The following is a 17,206-nucleotide window of genomic DNA, read 5'->3' as shown; positions in this document are numbered from 1 at the left end:
ATGTGCCCAGGCCCAGGACAGTGTCCAGTTCCACAGCACTGGCCCCGGAAAAGGGCCATGAGCACTGGAACCATTGTGACCTCAGGGGTGAGGTCAGGGCCGGCTGGGGTGGGGGAGGGGATACGCAGAGATAGGGCTGCCCCACTGGGCATGAGGACAGAGCTGGAGGCTGGGGTCTGTGGGTTCTCCAAACAGCACCCCAACATGGACGGGCAGCATTCGGAAAAGCCACACAGCTTCACCGCGGCTGATAGGACGCCATCAGTCATGTCCCAGAACCCCAGGTCAGCCCAGCACCAGGCTGGGACATGTGGGAACTCAGAAGGGGACGCCCGATGCCCTGCTTCCCACAGGTACCCTGGCTTCTCCATCTTTCAGGAGCATGCCTCCCTGCAGGACAGCAAGGGGCACCCCCCAGGGAGCATCTGGGGCTGAGTCCCAGGCCCCACACCAAGGAAAGAGGAGTCCCTGCAGCCAGGAACAGCAGGTGGTGGGGGGGGCGGGATTGGGGTGGAGCCCCACCTGGCAGTCCTTGACTCAGTGGGAGGAGGCCGGGAGGGAGGGCATGCATCCAAATGCGCCCTCGCTGTTGGCTGCTTGTGAGACAGCGGTGGGGCTAGCAGCGTGTCACCATCCACGTCCACACACACCTACTGCATGAGTGAGTGAGGGGACGGAGGGGCAGAAGGGCTGACAGTGTCTGCCTGCTTCCCGAGCCTCAGCTCCTTATCTGCAGAATGGACAGCAGTACAAGGGCCCGCGTCCCTGCAAAGACGCGGTGCGTCCTGAGCGAGGCTGCATGAGGCCAGAGGTGGGCGGGCTCCCTCCCCTGCCGCCTCAGGCCCCCGGGGTGCTCTCCAGCCTGTCCCTGGGTGGGTTTCGGAGCTGGAGTCCCGTTTGCGATGCCCATCGTGGTGGGCTGTCAGAAGGAGCAGCTTCGTACCTGCTTTGAACTCAGTTATTTTGGTCCACACGCAGTCGTCTCCGTGTGTGCTGTCAGGCCCGTCTCCTCTGCCACATCTTGGATCACTTCGAAGGCGAGAAAACGCTCCCCTCTGCAGCTGTTTGCCTGACTATGCTTCTGTCGTTTTTCTGTATTTAAAAATATATTCAATTTTGGTCGTCACAGGGCTAGGATGCCGTTTTAGGGCAAGATACAGGCCAAGTGCCTGTGGGTGGCACTGAGCAGCTTCAGTTCCCTCCCGGGTGCAGAGGGGAGCCGGGCTCCGACCCTTGGTGAGATGCCCACAGAGGTGCCCAGCCAGCCTCCGGCGGAAAGGCCACACTTTCTGGGAGTGGCAGGGAAGTGGCTGGTTTTCTGAGAGGTGGTAGGAAGGTTCGAGCGTGCACTGAGCTCCGCCGGCCTCCGTCCCCAGGATGCGGGCTTCGGGCTCAGGCTGGGTCGGAACCACAGAGGGGGTGTGTCCTAGGACGGGTCGCTGAATCTGTCTGTGTCTCGGCACCCCTTGGGGTTGGTGTGTGAGGACAGTATGGAGTGTAATGCGGTGGGGGTGGAGGGTCGGAGATGTGACGAGAGGGGACCCATCCCTCTCCAGCAGGACGTCGTGAGCAGCTGGGCCGAGGGCCCCCCCCCAGAACGCCTTCATCTATACATCACTCGCTCCTCCAGCCACCCAGCGCCCCCCCACCAGGCACCCGTCAGACAGCCTCGCCCCAGAAGCACCCCAATGGCCGAGGTTCCCTGACCAGCTGTCTAACATGGCCCCACAGCTTGTCCAAACCCTGTCCCTGCTCAATTTCTCCATCTCACTGTCCCCGGTGGGCACAGGTCAGACTCTGTCCATCGCCTCCGCCCCCGAACGCTAGCACTACGAGGGAAGGGTTTTCTGTGTGTTTCACGCAGACGAACCCCCAGTACCCGGCATACAGTAAGCACTTAACAAGTACTCGCTGAAGGAATGAAGGCAGGAAGGGCTGAGACTGCCCTGGGCACTGCGGAGGGCTCTGGAACTGCGGAGATGGCCAGCCACTCCAGGCCAGGGGCGCACCCCGTCTCTGCCCCAACACCTTGTAAACGCTGTCATCCCGACATGTGCCCCGGACGTGGGAGCTTCCTGAGGAAAGTCTGGCTGAGTGCAGAAATGCAACATGTTGGGCAACCCCCGGAGTGTCCCCTGCTTGGCCACCTGGTCACTGGTTCCCAAAGAGGCAGATGGGGGGTGGGCCCTCAGTTTGGGATGGCTATGAGATGGAGTGAGCATGAACGCCATCTGGGAAGGGAGCTGGAAGAGGCAGGACTACCAGGAACAGCTCCAGGAGGACGGGAGGAGGAGGGTCTCACTGTCTGAGGAAGGCCCCCCAAGGCAGTGCGCCTCAGACTCACCCGCTCAGTCATTCATTCTGTCGACCCTCACTGACATGTTGGAGACCCAGGGACAGCCAGCACATCCCCAGGGACACTTGGGAAGGAAAAGGGCCAGGGGGTTGTCAGCAGTGACACCGAGGTTCAAGGGAGCCAGGGTGGGCCCTCGGTCAGCCACGGAGTCAGGGGAAGCACCCCAACCCCAGGATGCTCTTTCCAAGTCAAGGAGGCTGAAGGGCGGGTCTCTGTGCATTACCCTGAAAGGTACAGGGAGAGAGGGGGAGAAAGGACCCATGCTCTGGGCAGCGGGCCCAGGAGAGCAAAGGCCCACCAGTCAAGTGGAACAGGCTTGGGCAGCTGGATCCTGGTGAGGGAGCTGTCAGGGAGAGAGCTGGGGGGCTGTCACAGGGCTTTCCAGAGATGAAGATGGACTGACTGTTGCTTTGAAACATCACTCTACCCACCGTAGAGTGTGTGTGCCTGGTGTGCCAGGCACTGTTGCAGGTGTTGGAGGATACAACTGGGGACAAGACATAAAGATCCCTACCCTTGTGGCTACCTTCCAGTGGGCCAGACAGCCAATGAACAGTAGATGTAATAAAGTAAGTTATATCATGTTACAAGGTTAAAAGTGATGGGGAAAATTTTGAAAGGGGTAGGGGTACGCTACAATTTTAAGTAATTTCATCTAGGAGGTAATAATTAAGCCAAGACTCTAAGGAGGTAAGAAACTGAGCTGAGCAGCCCTCTAGAGGAAGGTTGTTCCCCAGACTGAAGGGTCAGCCAGTGCAAAGGTCCTGAGGTAGAAACGTGCCTGGTGGTTTGAGGCGCAGCAGGAGCTCACTGTGACTGGGATGGAATAAGCAAGAGAAAGCAGAAGGAAATGAGACCAGAGAGGGGGTGAGATCATTTCTGTTCTTAAAGATCTTGCTTTCTTTTTCATTATGGAATAATTTCTGTACAGTAAAATTCACTCTCTTTAGTGGATAAATCTGCGAGCATTAACAAAGTCATCCAGCCGTGAATCCACTACCACAAGCAAGATAGGAAGCAGGTCTGTCTCCCCAGAGTCCCCCATGCCCTTTGTAGTGAGCACCCCCCAACTTCCTATCCCTGGAAACCACTAATCTGTTTTCTGTTTCATTGACCTTCTTCAGAAAGCCATCGAGATGGGCCGATACAGTGTGTAGCTTGCAGGGGCTGGTTTCCCTCACACGGTGTGATGAGTTTAAGAACCGTCCGTGTTGCTGTGTTTCTCAGTGATTCATTTCTTTTTGTTGCCGATTAGTACTTCCGTGGATGTCATACACAGTTCCCTTATGCATTCATCAAAGGATGCGTGCATTTCTTCAGTTTGGGGCCATTACAAACAGAGCCATTATAAACGTTCACATACAGATTTTGTGTGAAAGTAAGTTGTTCTTGCACCTGAATAATCAGCTAGGGGTGGAGCGGCAGAGTCGGGTGGCGAGTGTACGTTTAACCGTCCAAGAAAGCACCACGCTTACTTCCCGCACTGGCTGCACCATCTCACATCTCACCAGCAACGTGTGAGAGGTCCAGTTACCCCACGACCTCACCAGCACTTGGTATGTTCAGGGTTTTCCCCAATTTCAGCCATTCTAGTAGACATGGCGCGATATCCCACTTTGGTTTCCACTTGTTGCCTTCGTGAAGAATGGGGTTGGGCACTTGCTATGTGCTTACTTGCCACCTGTTTATCTCCTTTGCCGGAATGACTATTCAAATCTTCTGTCTGTATTTTGTTAGACTGTTTGTGTTCATGTTTGAGTTTTTGGTTTGTTTCAGGACTTATTTCTATATTCTGAATGTGGTTCTTTATCAGACATGATTTGCAAATATTTCCTCTTAGTCCACAGCTTATCTGTTCATTTTTCTAGATGGCTTTCGAGAGCAGAAGTTCTTAATTTTGATGAAATCCAACCGAATTTGTTTTCTTCTATGGGTTGTACTTTTGGTATCACACCTAAGAAATCTTTGTCTAACCCAAGATCACAAAAATTTTCTCCTACGTTTTCTTCTAGAAGTTTAGATTCTAGGTTTTACTTTTAGGTCTGCCATCTGTCTTGAGTTAATTTTTGTATAGAGTGTGAAGTGTAAATGGGGGGTTATTTTTGCATGTGTACATCCAATTATTGTACACTATCTGTTGAATACACTTTCTTAATTGAATTCTTTTGCACTTTTATCAAAAATCAGTTGGCCTTGGGGCGGCTGGCTGGCTCAGTGAGTAGAGCATGCAACTCTTGATCTCAGGGTTGTATATTCAAGCCGCACATTAGGTGTGGAGCCTACTATAAAAAAATTAAGTTGAATTAATACAGCTAAGTTTTTTTTAAAAATCAGCTAACCTTGTACGTGTGAGACTTTTTCTGGACTTTTTACATTGAATATTTAGATATATTTTTACAAAACTGACACCTTAACAATATTGAGTCTTCTGATCCATGAACGTGGTTTATCTCTCCACTTATTAAAGTCTTCTTTATTTCTTTCACTGCTATTTTATATTTTACAATTCACAGACCTTGCAATTATTTGTTAGATAGTGTGTCTAAATATCTCATGATCTTTAATGCTACTGTATATGGATGGTGCCTTTTTATTTTCAAGTCCCAATTGCTCATTGCCAGTATAGAGAAATATGACTGAATTTTGCATCCTGACTTTATTTTTGCAAATTTGCTGGACTCACTGTTCAGTTCTAGTAGGTTTTTTGTAGATTCTTTGGAATTTTCTAATTAGGTGATAACATTCTCTATAAGTCGAGATAGCTTGTTTCTTCCTTTCCAATCTGCACACTTTTAATTTCTTTTCTTACCTGTTTGTATTGACTGAGCCCTCGCTACCATTTTGAATAGAAGTGGTGCAAACAGACATCCTTCCCTTGTTCCCAATGATGTGGGGAAAACATTTGGTCTTTCACCATTAAGTATGATATTAGCTATGGGATTTTTGTAGATGCTTTTAATCAGGTTAAGGAAATTCCTTTAATTCTTGTTTTTATTGTGAATATATGTTGAATTTTGTCAAATGCTTTCTCTGCATCTACTGAGATGATTATATGATTTTCTTCTTTAATCTACCAATATGGTAAGTTACATTGACTGATTTTCAATTGTTCAACCAGCCTCGCATACCCAGGATAAGGTCCACTTATCAGATATGCATATCTGTATATTTTGGATTCATATGTTAAGAAGTTTTGCAGTGCCTTTCTTTGGTTTTGGTATCAGGATACGAATGCTCACCTCACTGAATGAGTTAGGAAGTGTTCTCTCTTTAATTTTCTGGAAGAGTTTTATAGTATTGGTATCATTCCTTCCTTAAATGCTTGGTAGAATTTAAGAGTAAAGCCATCTGAGCCTAACACTTTCTTTGTGGGAAGGTCTTCAACCACAAATTTAGTGTTTATAATAGGCCAATGGCTATTCTGGTTACTCAGCTCTTCTTGACTGAGCTTTGTTATTTTATGACTAAGGAGTTCATTTTATCTAGGTTGTCAAATTTATTGGCTTCGAGTTGTTCATAATATTCTCTCACTATCTTTTTAATGTCTGTAGGATCTTAAATGATATACCTATTCTCACTCTTTATATTAATAATTGTGTCTTCTTTCTTTTTGCCCTAATAAAGCCTGATAGAAGTTTATCAAATGTGTGTATCTTTTCAGAGAGCCGGCTTTGGTTTCATTGATTTTCTCTAATGTTTTTTTGTTTTTACTTCATTGATTTTTGCTCTACTTTTTATTATTTTCTTTCTTTGGGCTTAATTTGCCCCTTTTCCCCTCGTTTTTAAGATGGAAACTTAGGTCATTGATTTCAGACCTCTACTCTTTTCTAATACTGTAAGTTTGAATGCTATAGGGGCACCTGGGTGGCTTAGTCATTAGCGTCTGCCTTCGGCTCAGGTCATGATCCCGGGGTCCTGGGATTGAGCCCTGCATCAGGCTCCCTGCTCCTTGGGAAGCCTGCTTCTGCCTCTCCCACTCCCCCTGCTGGTGTTCCCTCTCTCGCTGTGTCTCTCTCTGTCCAATAAATAAATTAAAAAATCTTTTTAAAAAATTTGAATGCTGTAAATTTCCCTCAAAGCACTGCTTTAGCTGCACCCTATGCATTTTTATATGCTGTGCTTTCATTTTCTTTCAGTTCAAAATACTTTTTACTTTCTCTTTCAATTTCTTCTGGACCCATGCATTATTTAAAATTGTTATTTCATTTTCAAAATACTTGGGGATATCCCATCTATCTTTCTGTTATTGGTTTCTAATTTCATTCTATTGTGGTCAAAGAGTATGCTTTGTTTGATCTGAATCCTCTTAAACTTATTGAGACTATTTTATGGCTCAGAATATGGTCTATCTTGGTAGATGTTCCACGTGCACTTGAAGAGAATGTGTGTTCTTCTGTTGTTAGTTGGAGAGTTTTGTAAATGCCAATCAGATTACATTACCTAAGAGGAGTATTCAAGCCTTTTGTATCCTTAATGATTATCAGTCTTCTTGCTCTATCAATTATTGACAGAGGGATACTGAAATCTTCAACTATGATTCAACTATTCTTCAACTATTTCTCCTTTTGGTTCTAACTTTTTTGCTTTATATATTATGAAGTTCTGTTATTAGGTGCATGAACATTTAGAATTGAAAGTCATCCGTTTATCATTATGAACTGATGCTCTTTATCCCTGGTTATATTATTCACTCGAAAATATACTTTTACTGATATTAGTATGGCCACTCTTGTTTTCGTTAGATTATTGTTAGCATGGTATCTTTTCTCATCCTTTATTTTTCATTGATTTGTGTCTATTATAGTTCAAGTGTATTTCTTATAGGCAGCATTTTTTTAGTCTTGATTTTTTATTCAATTTGACCGTCTCTGCTATTTGATTGAGATATTTAAATCATTTACATTTAATGTGACTATTGATATGATTTGGTTTTAATCTACCATCTTGCAATTTGTTTTCACTTTGTTTCTTCTCTTCGTTGTTCTATTTTTCCTCTTTGCCCCTGTATCTCGTGTTGGCTTATTAGCTATATATATTTTTAGTTTACCCTCTGATTTTTTAGTGATTGCTTAGGGCTTATAGTTTACAAATTTACCATATCTCAGCCTACCTTCAAGTGATATTCTGCACTTTACTTATAGTATAAGAATCTTACAGTATTTTATTTCCATTTCCCTCTGCTGACCTTTATGGTATTGTTGACATATATTTTACTTCTACATTTGCTGTAAGCCCCACCAGGCATTGTTATTTTTACTGTAAAGTTGAAAAATAAGAACTTTACTTTAAACTTGAAAAATAAGAAAAAACATTTTACATTCACCTACATATTTACCATTTCCACTGTTCTTTATTCTTTTGTGTGTTTCCATATTTCCATCTGGTATTATTTTCCTTCTGCCTAACAGACTTCCTCAAACATTTCTTATGGTGCAGGTCTGCTGGTGATGAATTCTTTCAGCTTTAGTGCATGTGATAAAGGTTTGGTTATACCATCAGTTTTTTAATTTTTTTTTCTCTGAGTATAGGATTTTAGCTTGCCCTTTTTTTCCCTCTTAGTGTTTTAAAATGTTGCTCCATGTCTCCAATGCTTGCATTATTTCCCTTTTATTAAGATTTCTTTAAATTTTTTATTTGACAGAGACAGACAGGGAGGGAACACTAGCAGGGGCAGAGGGAGAGGGAGAAGCAGGTTCCCTGCAGAGCAAGAAGCCCAACATGGGGCTCGATCCCAGGACCCCAGGATCATGACCTGAGCAGAAGGCAGAAGCTTAATGACTGAGCCACACAGGCATCCCGCTTGCATTATTTCTGACTAGAACTATACTCTTGCTCTTATCTTTATAGTTTTGCACATAATGGTTCTTTTTTTCTCTGACTTTTCTCTGGCTTCCTTTCTTAAAATTTTCTCTTAGCATTGGCCTTAGGCAATTTTATTTCAATGTCATTTGGTTTCGTTTTCTTTATGTTTTTTTCACTGAGGTTCATTGAGTTTCTTGGATCTGTGGGATTTTTGCTTTTATTAATTTGGAAACCAGATATTATCCCCTCAAATATTGTTTTCTGTCTCTCTTTCTTCTCCTGTGAGGATTTGCATTGCATACACACGATGCCCTTTGAGGTTTTTTTATAATTCACTGATTGCTCTGTTCCATTTTTCCAGTCTTTTTTCCATTTGTGTTTCATTTTTGGGTAGTTTCTGCTGTAGTACCTTCAAGCTCACTAATCTTTGCTTCTACAGTGTCTAATCTGCTTTTAAACTTATCCAGTGTATTCTTAATCTCAAACGTTGTATTCTTCATCTTGTTTATGTTTTCTATGTCTCTCCTTAACATGCTTATGTTTTAATATACCATGTTGAACATGTGGAATATTGTTACAATGACATTTAATGTCTTTGTCTACTAATTCTCTCATTTGTGTCATTTTTGTGTTGCTTTTGATCAATTTTTTTTCTCCTACTTAGGGGTCATATTTTCTTGCTGCCATGTGAGCCTGGTAATCTTTTATTCAATGTGAGCAAGACAACAAACCATCAAAAAATTCTATAGGTGCATTATGTGGTATATTAGAAGGTGGTTCATCTCTTTTAACATTTACCCATTAATTTATTCTACCACATAAGAAACGTATATGAGATAATGTCACTCAAAATCCTCTGTGGTTCCACACTGCACTCAGGAAAAACCCCAGAGACATGAAGATGATGAAGACAACACGAGTGCTTCCCTCCAAGATGGAGCAACAAGGACCAGATTCCCCTTCCTGCCTTAAACAACACAAAAATTGGAGGAGGGGGGATATACAAACCCGCTAATATCAGACATTAGATATCTATATATCCTTAGTGGCTAGAAAGAACACAGCATGCCTGTGGTCAGTACTTGGGAAATGGGAACTGTGAGTGAACAAGGAATGAGGTTCCAGGGCAGGAAGAGCAGAAGCCACTCCTGCCAGGAGGGTCCAAGAAGAATTTGTGAGACAAACAGCTTTGACACTACCCCAAAAATGAAGGATGCCTCCTTTTTTGGCCCCTCTGGCAATGAGCACAGTCTGAGGGAATGCTGTCCCCATATTTGCAAAAGAAGAGGTGAGGGCTGATGTCCTTCCTTTCCCCTGCCACACAGTTCTTCTCAGTGTCTCCATCATGCACACATAATTATTCCCAAGCACCAGGACTGTGGAGCCTGGGGCACAGGCGGGGTTGTGGTCCAGTGCACCCATCTTCATGGCTCCTGCTACCACCTGCTCTGCAGCTCTTGGACCTCCCTCAAAGACCCCTCAGTGACTTCTGGGTAGCCAGGGCAGTATCGTGTGTGGTCGTGAGAAGACTGGCTCCTCCAAGTCAGTGCAAGAGTTGGAGCTGGGGATGCCATACCCTAGAGCCCTCCAGGTCCTGCCAGTCATGTCTGTGCCACCAGCACTTGCTAAGAGTCAGGCCTTTCCAGGCCCACAGGAAATGCTGCCTACTTAACTACATCCCTGAGACCTCCAGACTCCTTCCCTACTCCCTCCCTTGGAGTTCAGCCAGACCATTGAACAGAAAGGCAGACATGCAGAAGGATATTGCCAAGCCTGATCCTGACCAACATGACTCTCAGTGTCTACTGTGCTTGCATTCATGAATGCACACAAAGGTGCCCAGATACACACACCTTGGACCTTTCTTCCATTTCAGAATCTTCTCCCATGTCTCCAGATCCACGAAGGACCTATCTTGCATGAAGTTACCTCAGGACCCTGCCCACAGGGACAGACAAGCACACCCCACCACCATCCTGCTCTGCAAGTCACAGAGCAGCCAGGCTGCTCTTGTGCCCAAGGAGCACAAGATGTTCATGGAGGAAGCCTACAATGCAGGTGATCACCAGCCCTGGGACTCTGGCGGGGTGGAGATGGGGTGGTCAGGTTCCAGCAGACTCCATCTGGTTCCTCCACTCAAAAAGTCCTGGGGATGAGGACCAGAAGGAATCCACACCCCTGGGATCTTGGGAATGTCAAGGACCTTGTGGACATAGTGAAATCTTTCAGCAGAGAGCCCTACATACCTCCTTGGCCTCTTCATGTCTCCTGAGGCACCATCCAAAGCCCAAAAATTCCCTCCTTCACACTTCACCTTCCACTTTCTTCCCATACCTTTTCACACCTTAGGACCTCAGCCTAGGCCTGGCCCTTTCACAGGAATGCTTTGCCCCTCATTCTAAGGATGACTTGCCTTCATCTTTCTAGGCAAAGTTAAATTGCCACCACCTCTGAGTGGCCAGTCCTGAATGTCCCTCCATCTTTGTTGGGATGTATTGCCCCTCCCCTCTCTTTGTGCCCAGGGCCTTTTATACAACTGCAGAACCCGAGTCCACACATAGTGGGTAGGGCTCCCACAGGCTGGAGGCTCCTTCAGAACCGAGCTGGGCCCTGACTCCTCCTTGAGTCCTCATGCACAGCCCTATGATGACACAGAGGGAACATCATTGAATGTTGAAGGACTAGATGGAAGGTGCAGTGGTGAAGGAATGAATAGATAGAGGGACAGAAAGATGGATGGCTAATTTGAGTGAATGTGTGTTGGATGGATGAATAAACTTCTGAATGGATGGGTGGATGGACAGGTAGATAGTCAAATTTATGAGTGGATGGGTGACGGATGGATGGATACACTCGTTAATGCATGGATTGATGGGTAAGTGTAAGGATGGACAGACAGGTGGATGGGTAGATGAATCGATGGACAAACAGACATATGGATGAATGTGTGGGTGAATGGACAGATGGATCAATGGATAGGTAGATGATAGATGATTGGATGAAAGAATGCACAAAAAAGTGGTTGAATGAAATGAATGGATGGAAATATGCATGGTGTATAAGGGTTTGAAACCTTCGTGCATTCCTGCTTCTTATCCTATCTCAAATTCCAGGAGGACTCTTTGGACAGTCAGGAGGTCCAGGAATTCCCAATGTGTTCAATTCTTCAGTCCTCATTTTCAGATCACTGTTTCCCATTCCTGGCCTACCTCTTCCCTACCCACTTATCCCTGACGGCACAATGTGACCTTCCCACAGCACATCAACCCTCACACCTTTTTCCATCTTCTTTAGCCATTTGCTTCAAGATGCTCCGGGACCTGAATAGTTCAGACCCCTTCCACCTGAAGTACATCATCAAGAAGATCAAGAACATGGCTTATGGGACCCCCAACCTGGTGCTGGAAACCATCCATGACTACTTTGTAGACAACCCCAAGGTGGGAGTTGCTTGGGCCATTGGAGGGATTGCATGGGGAGCAGAGGGGATGGCCAGACCCCAAGGCCAGTTCAAATCTTGGCTCTTTGGTACAGCTAAATGATTTGGGGCAAGTTGATCTCCTCATATGTCAAACAGGCTGAGAGGGGAGGGAGGACGGTGGACCAACATGTGTGACCACCCTCAGAAGAGTCCCATGATATAGATGTTATGATCCCCATAGGTAAGAAAATGGGCTTAGGAAAGGAAGTGATCTGCTAAAGTTGCAGAACGATTAAGTGGCAGAGATGGATGGATGGATGGATGGATGGATGGATGGATGGATGGATAGGTGGGTGGGTGGATGGATGGGTGGATGGATATTTGGGTAGGTTGGTAGATGGACGATGGATAATTAGGGAGAAGATGTGATTAAGTTTTAATGAATGGGTGAATAAACGATTGGACAAATAAATAAATGAATGAATGAACTGACTGTAGAGGCAGAATGCTTTTAAAATCCCATAGCAGGGGCACCTGGGTGGTTCAGTTGGTTAAGCGTCTGCCTTAGGGCTCAAGCCCCACATTGGGCTCCCTGCTCAAGCAGGAGCCTGTTTCATCCTCTCCCTTTGCTGCTCACCCCACCACTGCTTGTGCTCTCTCATGAGCTCTCTCTCTTTCTCTCAAATAAATAAATACAATCTTTAAATAAATAAATAAATAAATAAATAAATAATTAAATAAAATCTTAGAGCAGTTCCTGAGGATAGAGACTTTAATTCATCTGTCTCTGTAGAACCTATTCAGGGCCTGCACATAGTGATGGTCCGTTAAATGGTTATTGGACGAATGGCCAAGTGCCTCCACAGTGACCCTCTCCCCCTGGCCTCCTCAGCCTCCTCAGCCTGCCCACACCTAGGCTTTCACTGGCGGCCACTCCCCTTGTGACCAGACCCAACATGTCTCTGAACCTCTGCCCACTCTGCCCCCCACAGATCTCCTCCCGGCACAAGTTCCGGCTGTTCCACGTGCTGGAGGCAGTCATTGAAGCCAGCAACTCCCTGGAGGAGGCCTGGGAGAAATCGTTCATGCAGCTGGCCCTGGAGAACATGACCAAGACCACGGTGTGCCTCCCCTCCCAGCAAATAAGCCACTTCTGGGAATGTAGGCTGCTGCCCCAGCATCCAGATAATGGTGGGGGTGCCCAGCCCCGTGGTTGACCAAGTGATTTCTGTCCATTTCGTTTTCTTACCACCAGCCCCTTCAGAGGGACAACCTTGTGTGCCCATTTTACAGTTGAGAAAGGTGAGATTCGGAGAGCTCATTGCTTGTCTGAGTCTACAGGGCCCATAAATGGCAGAGCCGAATGTCAGCTGCAGAGCCCTTTCCTGGAAGTCTCTGCCCTGGTCCCCCCCCACCACCACCTGTTACACCATTCCCATGGCTGCTTCCCACACCAGCCTCTGGAAGCCCTCCTACAAGTCCCACCCCTTCTCCAGGCTTAACTCAGCCTCTGCCGCTACCTCGTGGGTCCCACCTGTTGGAGACCACACCACTCCTACCTCCCCCACCTGAGGTGCGGTCCAGGGCAGCCCAGGCCTGTCCCTGGCCTCAACGACTTCAGCTCCAGGGACTGGAGGGCTCGTGGCTCCTATTTAGACAGACTAGCCCAGGGTTGCCCCACAGTGGACGTGAATTCTCACTGAGGCCCACAGGGCTGAGCCTGGGCACTCCACGAAGCGGGAATAGGTATTTATGACCCCCATTTACAGACAGAGGGACCGAGGCTCAGGCTGTCTAGGAGACTTGCCTGCAGCAGTTAGCCAGCTGGTAAATGGCCAGCATGACCAGTCCCCACGCTCCCCACAAAGAAGTCTGTAGACCCTTCCAGTGTGGATATCAGAGAAAAACAGGGAACGAAGGCCATAGCCAGTGTGTTTGTGTTCTAAAATTCCGTACCTTTTTTTAATTAAATTTTAATTTAATTTAACTTTAATTTAAGTCATCATGTGAAGCATGTCAGGCATATTTTTAAAAAGCAAAGCACCTACGAATCATCGACAGACCAGTAGTAATAGAGAGGGGCAGTGGTGACCCGGGCTGCTGAGGGCTGCAGGACAAGCAGAGCCCTCCAGCATCTGGGTGGCAGCCTGGCTCAGCCTCCCTGGGGGTGGACAAGAGCCCCTCGAGGCAGGGCCGTGGCATGGCTGCTCCACACCGCCGCCTTCTGCACACACGGCCGCCCACCGCCAGCTCTCCAGCGCGGGTCGGTGCGAGCACTTCTGTAGGTACCACGAGCTGGTCCAGGACTCAGGGGAGAGCAGGCACGTTATCACCCAGGTCCCAGCCAGCCGAGCGTGTTGGCTGGTGTCTTGGTGTCCAAAGCCCAGTCTGGAACCCCTGTAGCCCATCCCAGCCAGGGACTGCGTCTCGGATACGCCAGGCCTTCCTCTTTCCTGGCTCGCTCTCTTGCTTTGGAGACATGCAGCCTCCAGCAGCTTCTTGGAAACAAGTTCTTGGGAAGTACAGTTTGAGACCAGGTGTTTCTGGAAATCTGTCTGCTCTGGTTGACCCTGGACTCTGTGTTGGAGACTATGGACAGAAACATGTGAAATGAAGCGGGGACTGTCAGTGTGGCCCAAGAGGCCACTGGGGAGGTGGGTCTCACGCATGCCTCCACCTGGACAAGTGTGAACTCTAGGCTGTGCTGACCGCAAACGGCCACATTGTGTTGCGTTTCCCAGAATGAGGCTTATTTCGCGGAACGCCGACCAGCAACCAGCACAGTGACCTATCCTGTGTAGACCAATGTCCATTAGTTTTGCCTACACCAATCATAATTCTTTCAAAAGGCTTCGAAAAGCCTCCGGTTTTTGCCTTTGTAAATTCTTTCTCCTCCCCCACTCCAAGCACATTTCCGTTTCCCGCTGAATCTGTGTCCCCCAGATCGGGGTTCCCAAAGACCCCAAATAAACTTTCGGTTTGCTTTGCAGCTCAGTACTTTCCCGTTCGACGAGAGCATTGTCACGTTGGTTTCAGCATCGCGTGGTCTCCCCGCTGCCCCTGGTGGATATGAGAGAAAAACAGAGACTCCAGAGCCATTCTGGACCTTAGACCTCTGTCCACCTGTGGCTTCCTGTGGGCGGGCGAGTACCATGTTCCCTGTGTCTGCACGCTCTGCGGCCCCCCAGGGGCGCCTTGCTCTGGGTCTGTCCCCAGCCACCATGCCTTCCCACCCTGCCTCCTGCAGTCTGGCTACTTGGGCCCTTTGCTTCTGGAACATTCCTCACTTAATTCACGGATGGTCTTGCCCCCTGGGCTCCCCTGCCCGAGGCTTCAGGTGCAGGCTGCTCGGGGGTCCCCGGTATTCTCATCTGGTCTCTGCTGGAGCAGCTCCCTGTCCTCTGTTCTGCTCTCGGAAGACTCACTGTCTCCCAGACCTCCTGCTGCGTTTCCAGCTCTGCTCCTTGTGCCTTCAACTCTCTCGTGATCTTGATTTTGTCCCCAGAATGTTCCTTTTCGCGTCATGCTATTTCTAGCATTTGTGGGTGCAATACCTCCTCTTACCTCCCAGGATGTTAAAGACACAGCTTTGCTTGAAGTTTTCGTCTCTCTGTTTGGCCTGTATTTCCTCCAAGGAGCTGTTTTCTGGGTTTTGTCGGGTGCGTGGTGGTTGTTTTCGTCTCCCACACCCGAGGCTTCTCCAGCATGGCTGCCTGCCCATGGTTAGCGCTGGTGGGGAGCTCTGAACACACAGGCGAGTGGTAGGATTCAGGGTCCACTGTAGAGTTACCATTGAGCCCACCGCTGCCCACTGCCCGCTGCCCGCCTCCCGTGCTGAGCTCTATGGCTTTCGTCCTGGGCTGCCCAGATTTCCCAGAGAGGACCTAACACAGTGTCCGGCTGGAGGGGGAGGCCCCTGGGCAGTGCTGTGGACGGCCTGGCCTCCCGCCACAGACCCGCGCCTGCGCCCCCCCCGCCAAGAGACTAGGCCTCCGGACATTGCTGGACCCTGCAGGTGTGCGGAGTGGGCACGGCATCGGGCACCTGACTCCCTCTTAAACCGCCGCCCCCTCCCTGGGCCCCCTGGCTGCAGAGGTCTGGGTGACACGCCCTCTGCAAATCCCCCCAACAGTGGCAGACCCGGCTGCGTTGGCTCGTGCTCAGCCCGGTTACCGCTCACTCATCGGATCTCCAGCTCCCAGAATGTGGCTGCTGTTGTCCTTTTTAAATCATCTCCTAAATGTCGTCGTGTTGAGGTGTTGTTTTGAAAGAGCAAAATCGGCTTCAATCCACCATCTTAATGAGAAGCCCTCGTATGGAAACTTGGAGTAAATTATAAACGACAGAATGATTTCATTCATATGAGGCTTCCAACAGCATCACAGGGTGTTCAGGGAGAGACGGTAGACACCCTGGCTTTCAGACGCCACCAGATGCAGGGTGGACCCCTGGCCTCAGCCTGCCGATGACCCTGTGGCACGTCCCTCACACCAGCAGCCACAGAAACCACCTGGTGGTTCCTACCAAGAACCGGAGAAAAGAGGAACCCGAGACTAGAACCACACGGAGCCAGGCTCCTCCGCGCCCACGGCCTCCGCTTCACCAGACCGTGGTGGGCCTCTGCCCCCAGCAGCTGACACCCTGACTCCTCGGGACACAGAAGCATAGACTGGGGCTCTGAATTCATGGCGATAAAGAATCAAAGGCCATGACATTGTCCCAAGCTGCCGAGAGCTCAGGAAAAGAGGCAATGTAGACAGGAGTCTTCAGGGCGCAGTCCTGAGTGGGGACAGCAGGGAGGGCTTTAGAATGACTAGAGGAGGATGGACAGGTGGGCGGGAGCCATGCTCCCGGACCAGAAGCAGGAAGCACACTGGGTTTGTGGAACAGTAGGAGGGCCAGGGGTGTTGAGAGTCACGGGAAGCTGAGCCCTGGGGTGTAACCTGCTCTTCAGCTGCCAGCTGCATGTATTGGGCTGTCTTGGCCTCAGTTTCCCAGCCAAAAACTGGGCTGACAATAACTGATCTTCCCACCAAACCAGACCTTGTGGGTGAAAGGCCAAAGCCGGTGAAGAGTCTGCTTTCAGCTCAGGTCCTGATCTCTGGGTCCCATGTCTCGTCGGGCTCCCTGCTCAGTGGGGAGCCTGCTTGTCCCTCTCCCTCTGCTGCTCCCTGCTCCCCCCCCACCCCACTCATGCACTCACTCACTCGCTCTCCTTCTCTCACTTAGTAAATTTTAAAAATCTAAAAGAAAAAAACAAAATGCCAAAGCTTTGTCCAAGTGCCCACTCTCCCTTTTGCCTCCCGCCCGGCAGGAGCTGGAAGAGGTGTACCAGGACGCGGCCAGCAACGTGCTGCTGGCCATCTGTCGGCACTCATGGCGGGTGGTGGCCCAGCACCTGGAGACCGAGGTCCTGACAGGCATCTTCCCGCACCGCAGTCTCCTCTACGTGATGGGCATCCTGACCTCCAATGGTATGTCCTGCCCGAGGGTCCCAAGGCAGCCCCAGCCTCACCTTGGCCACCCTCTGCCCCACCCCCTGCTGCCCAGGGCGGCGGAAGGGCACGTCACAGCGAAAGATGCAGAAGGGGGCTCAGCAAGACTGTAGACGGGGGGGGGGGGGGGGG

At 48.8% G+C, this 17,206-nt stretch overlaps 1 protein-coding gene across 1 annotated transcript in view; it reads left to right on the top strand.

Moving 5' to 3' along the window:
• The first annotated feature begins 150 nt into the window (after nucleotides 1-150).
• LOC103670607 (maestro heat-like repeat family member 5) overlaps nucleotides 151-17,206 on the top strand; it is a 72,719-nt gene continuing 55,663 nt past the window's right edge. The window contains exons 1-5 of the mRNA XM_040625605.1: nucleotides 151-353; nucleotides 10,035-10,216; nucleotides 11,453-11,598; nucleotides 12,572-12,700; nucleotides 16,894-17,053. Coding sequence (XP_040481539.1) covers nucleotides 151-353; nucleotides 10,035-10,216; nucleotides 11,453-11,598; nucleotides 12,572-12,700; nucleotides 16,894-17,053 — 820 coding nt within the window. The remainder of the gene's footprint in view (nucleotides 354-10,034; nucleotides 10,217-11,452; nucleotides 11,599-12,571; nucleotides 12,701-16,893; nucleotides 17,054-17,206) is intronic.

This window comes from Ursus maritimus, unplaced genomic scaffold (assembly GCF_017311325.1).
Source record: "Ursus maritimus isolate PB19 unplaced genomic scaffold, ASM1731132v1 scaffold_9, whole genome shotgun sequence".
Taxonomy (NCBI): Eukaryota; Metazoa; Chordata; class Mammalia; order Carnivora; family Ursidae; genus Ursus; species Ursus maritimus.
This window is presented reverse-complemented; position numbering and strand designations above follow the sequence as displayed.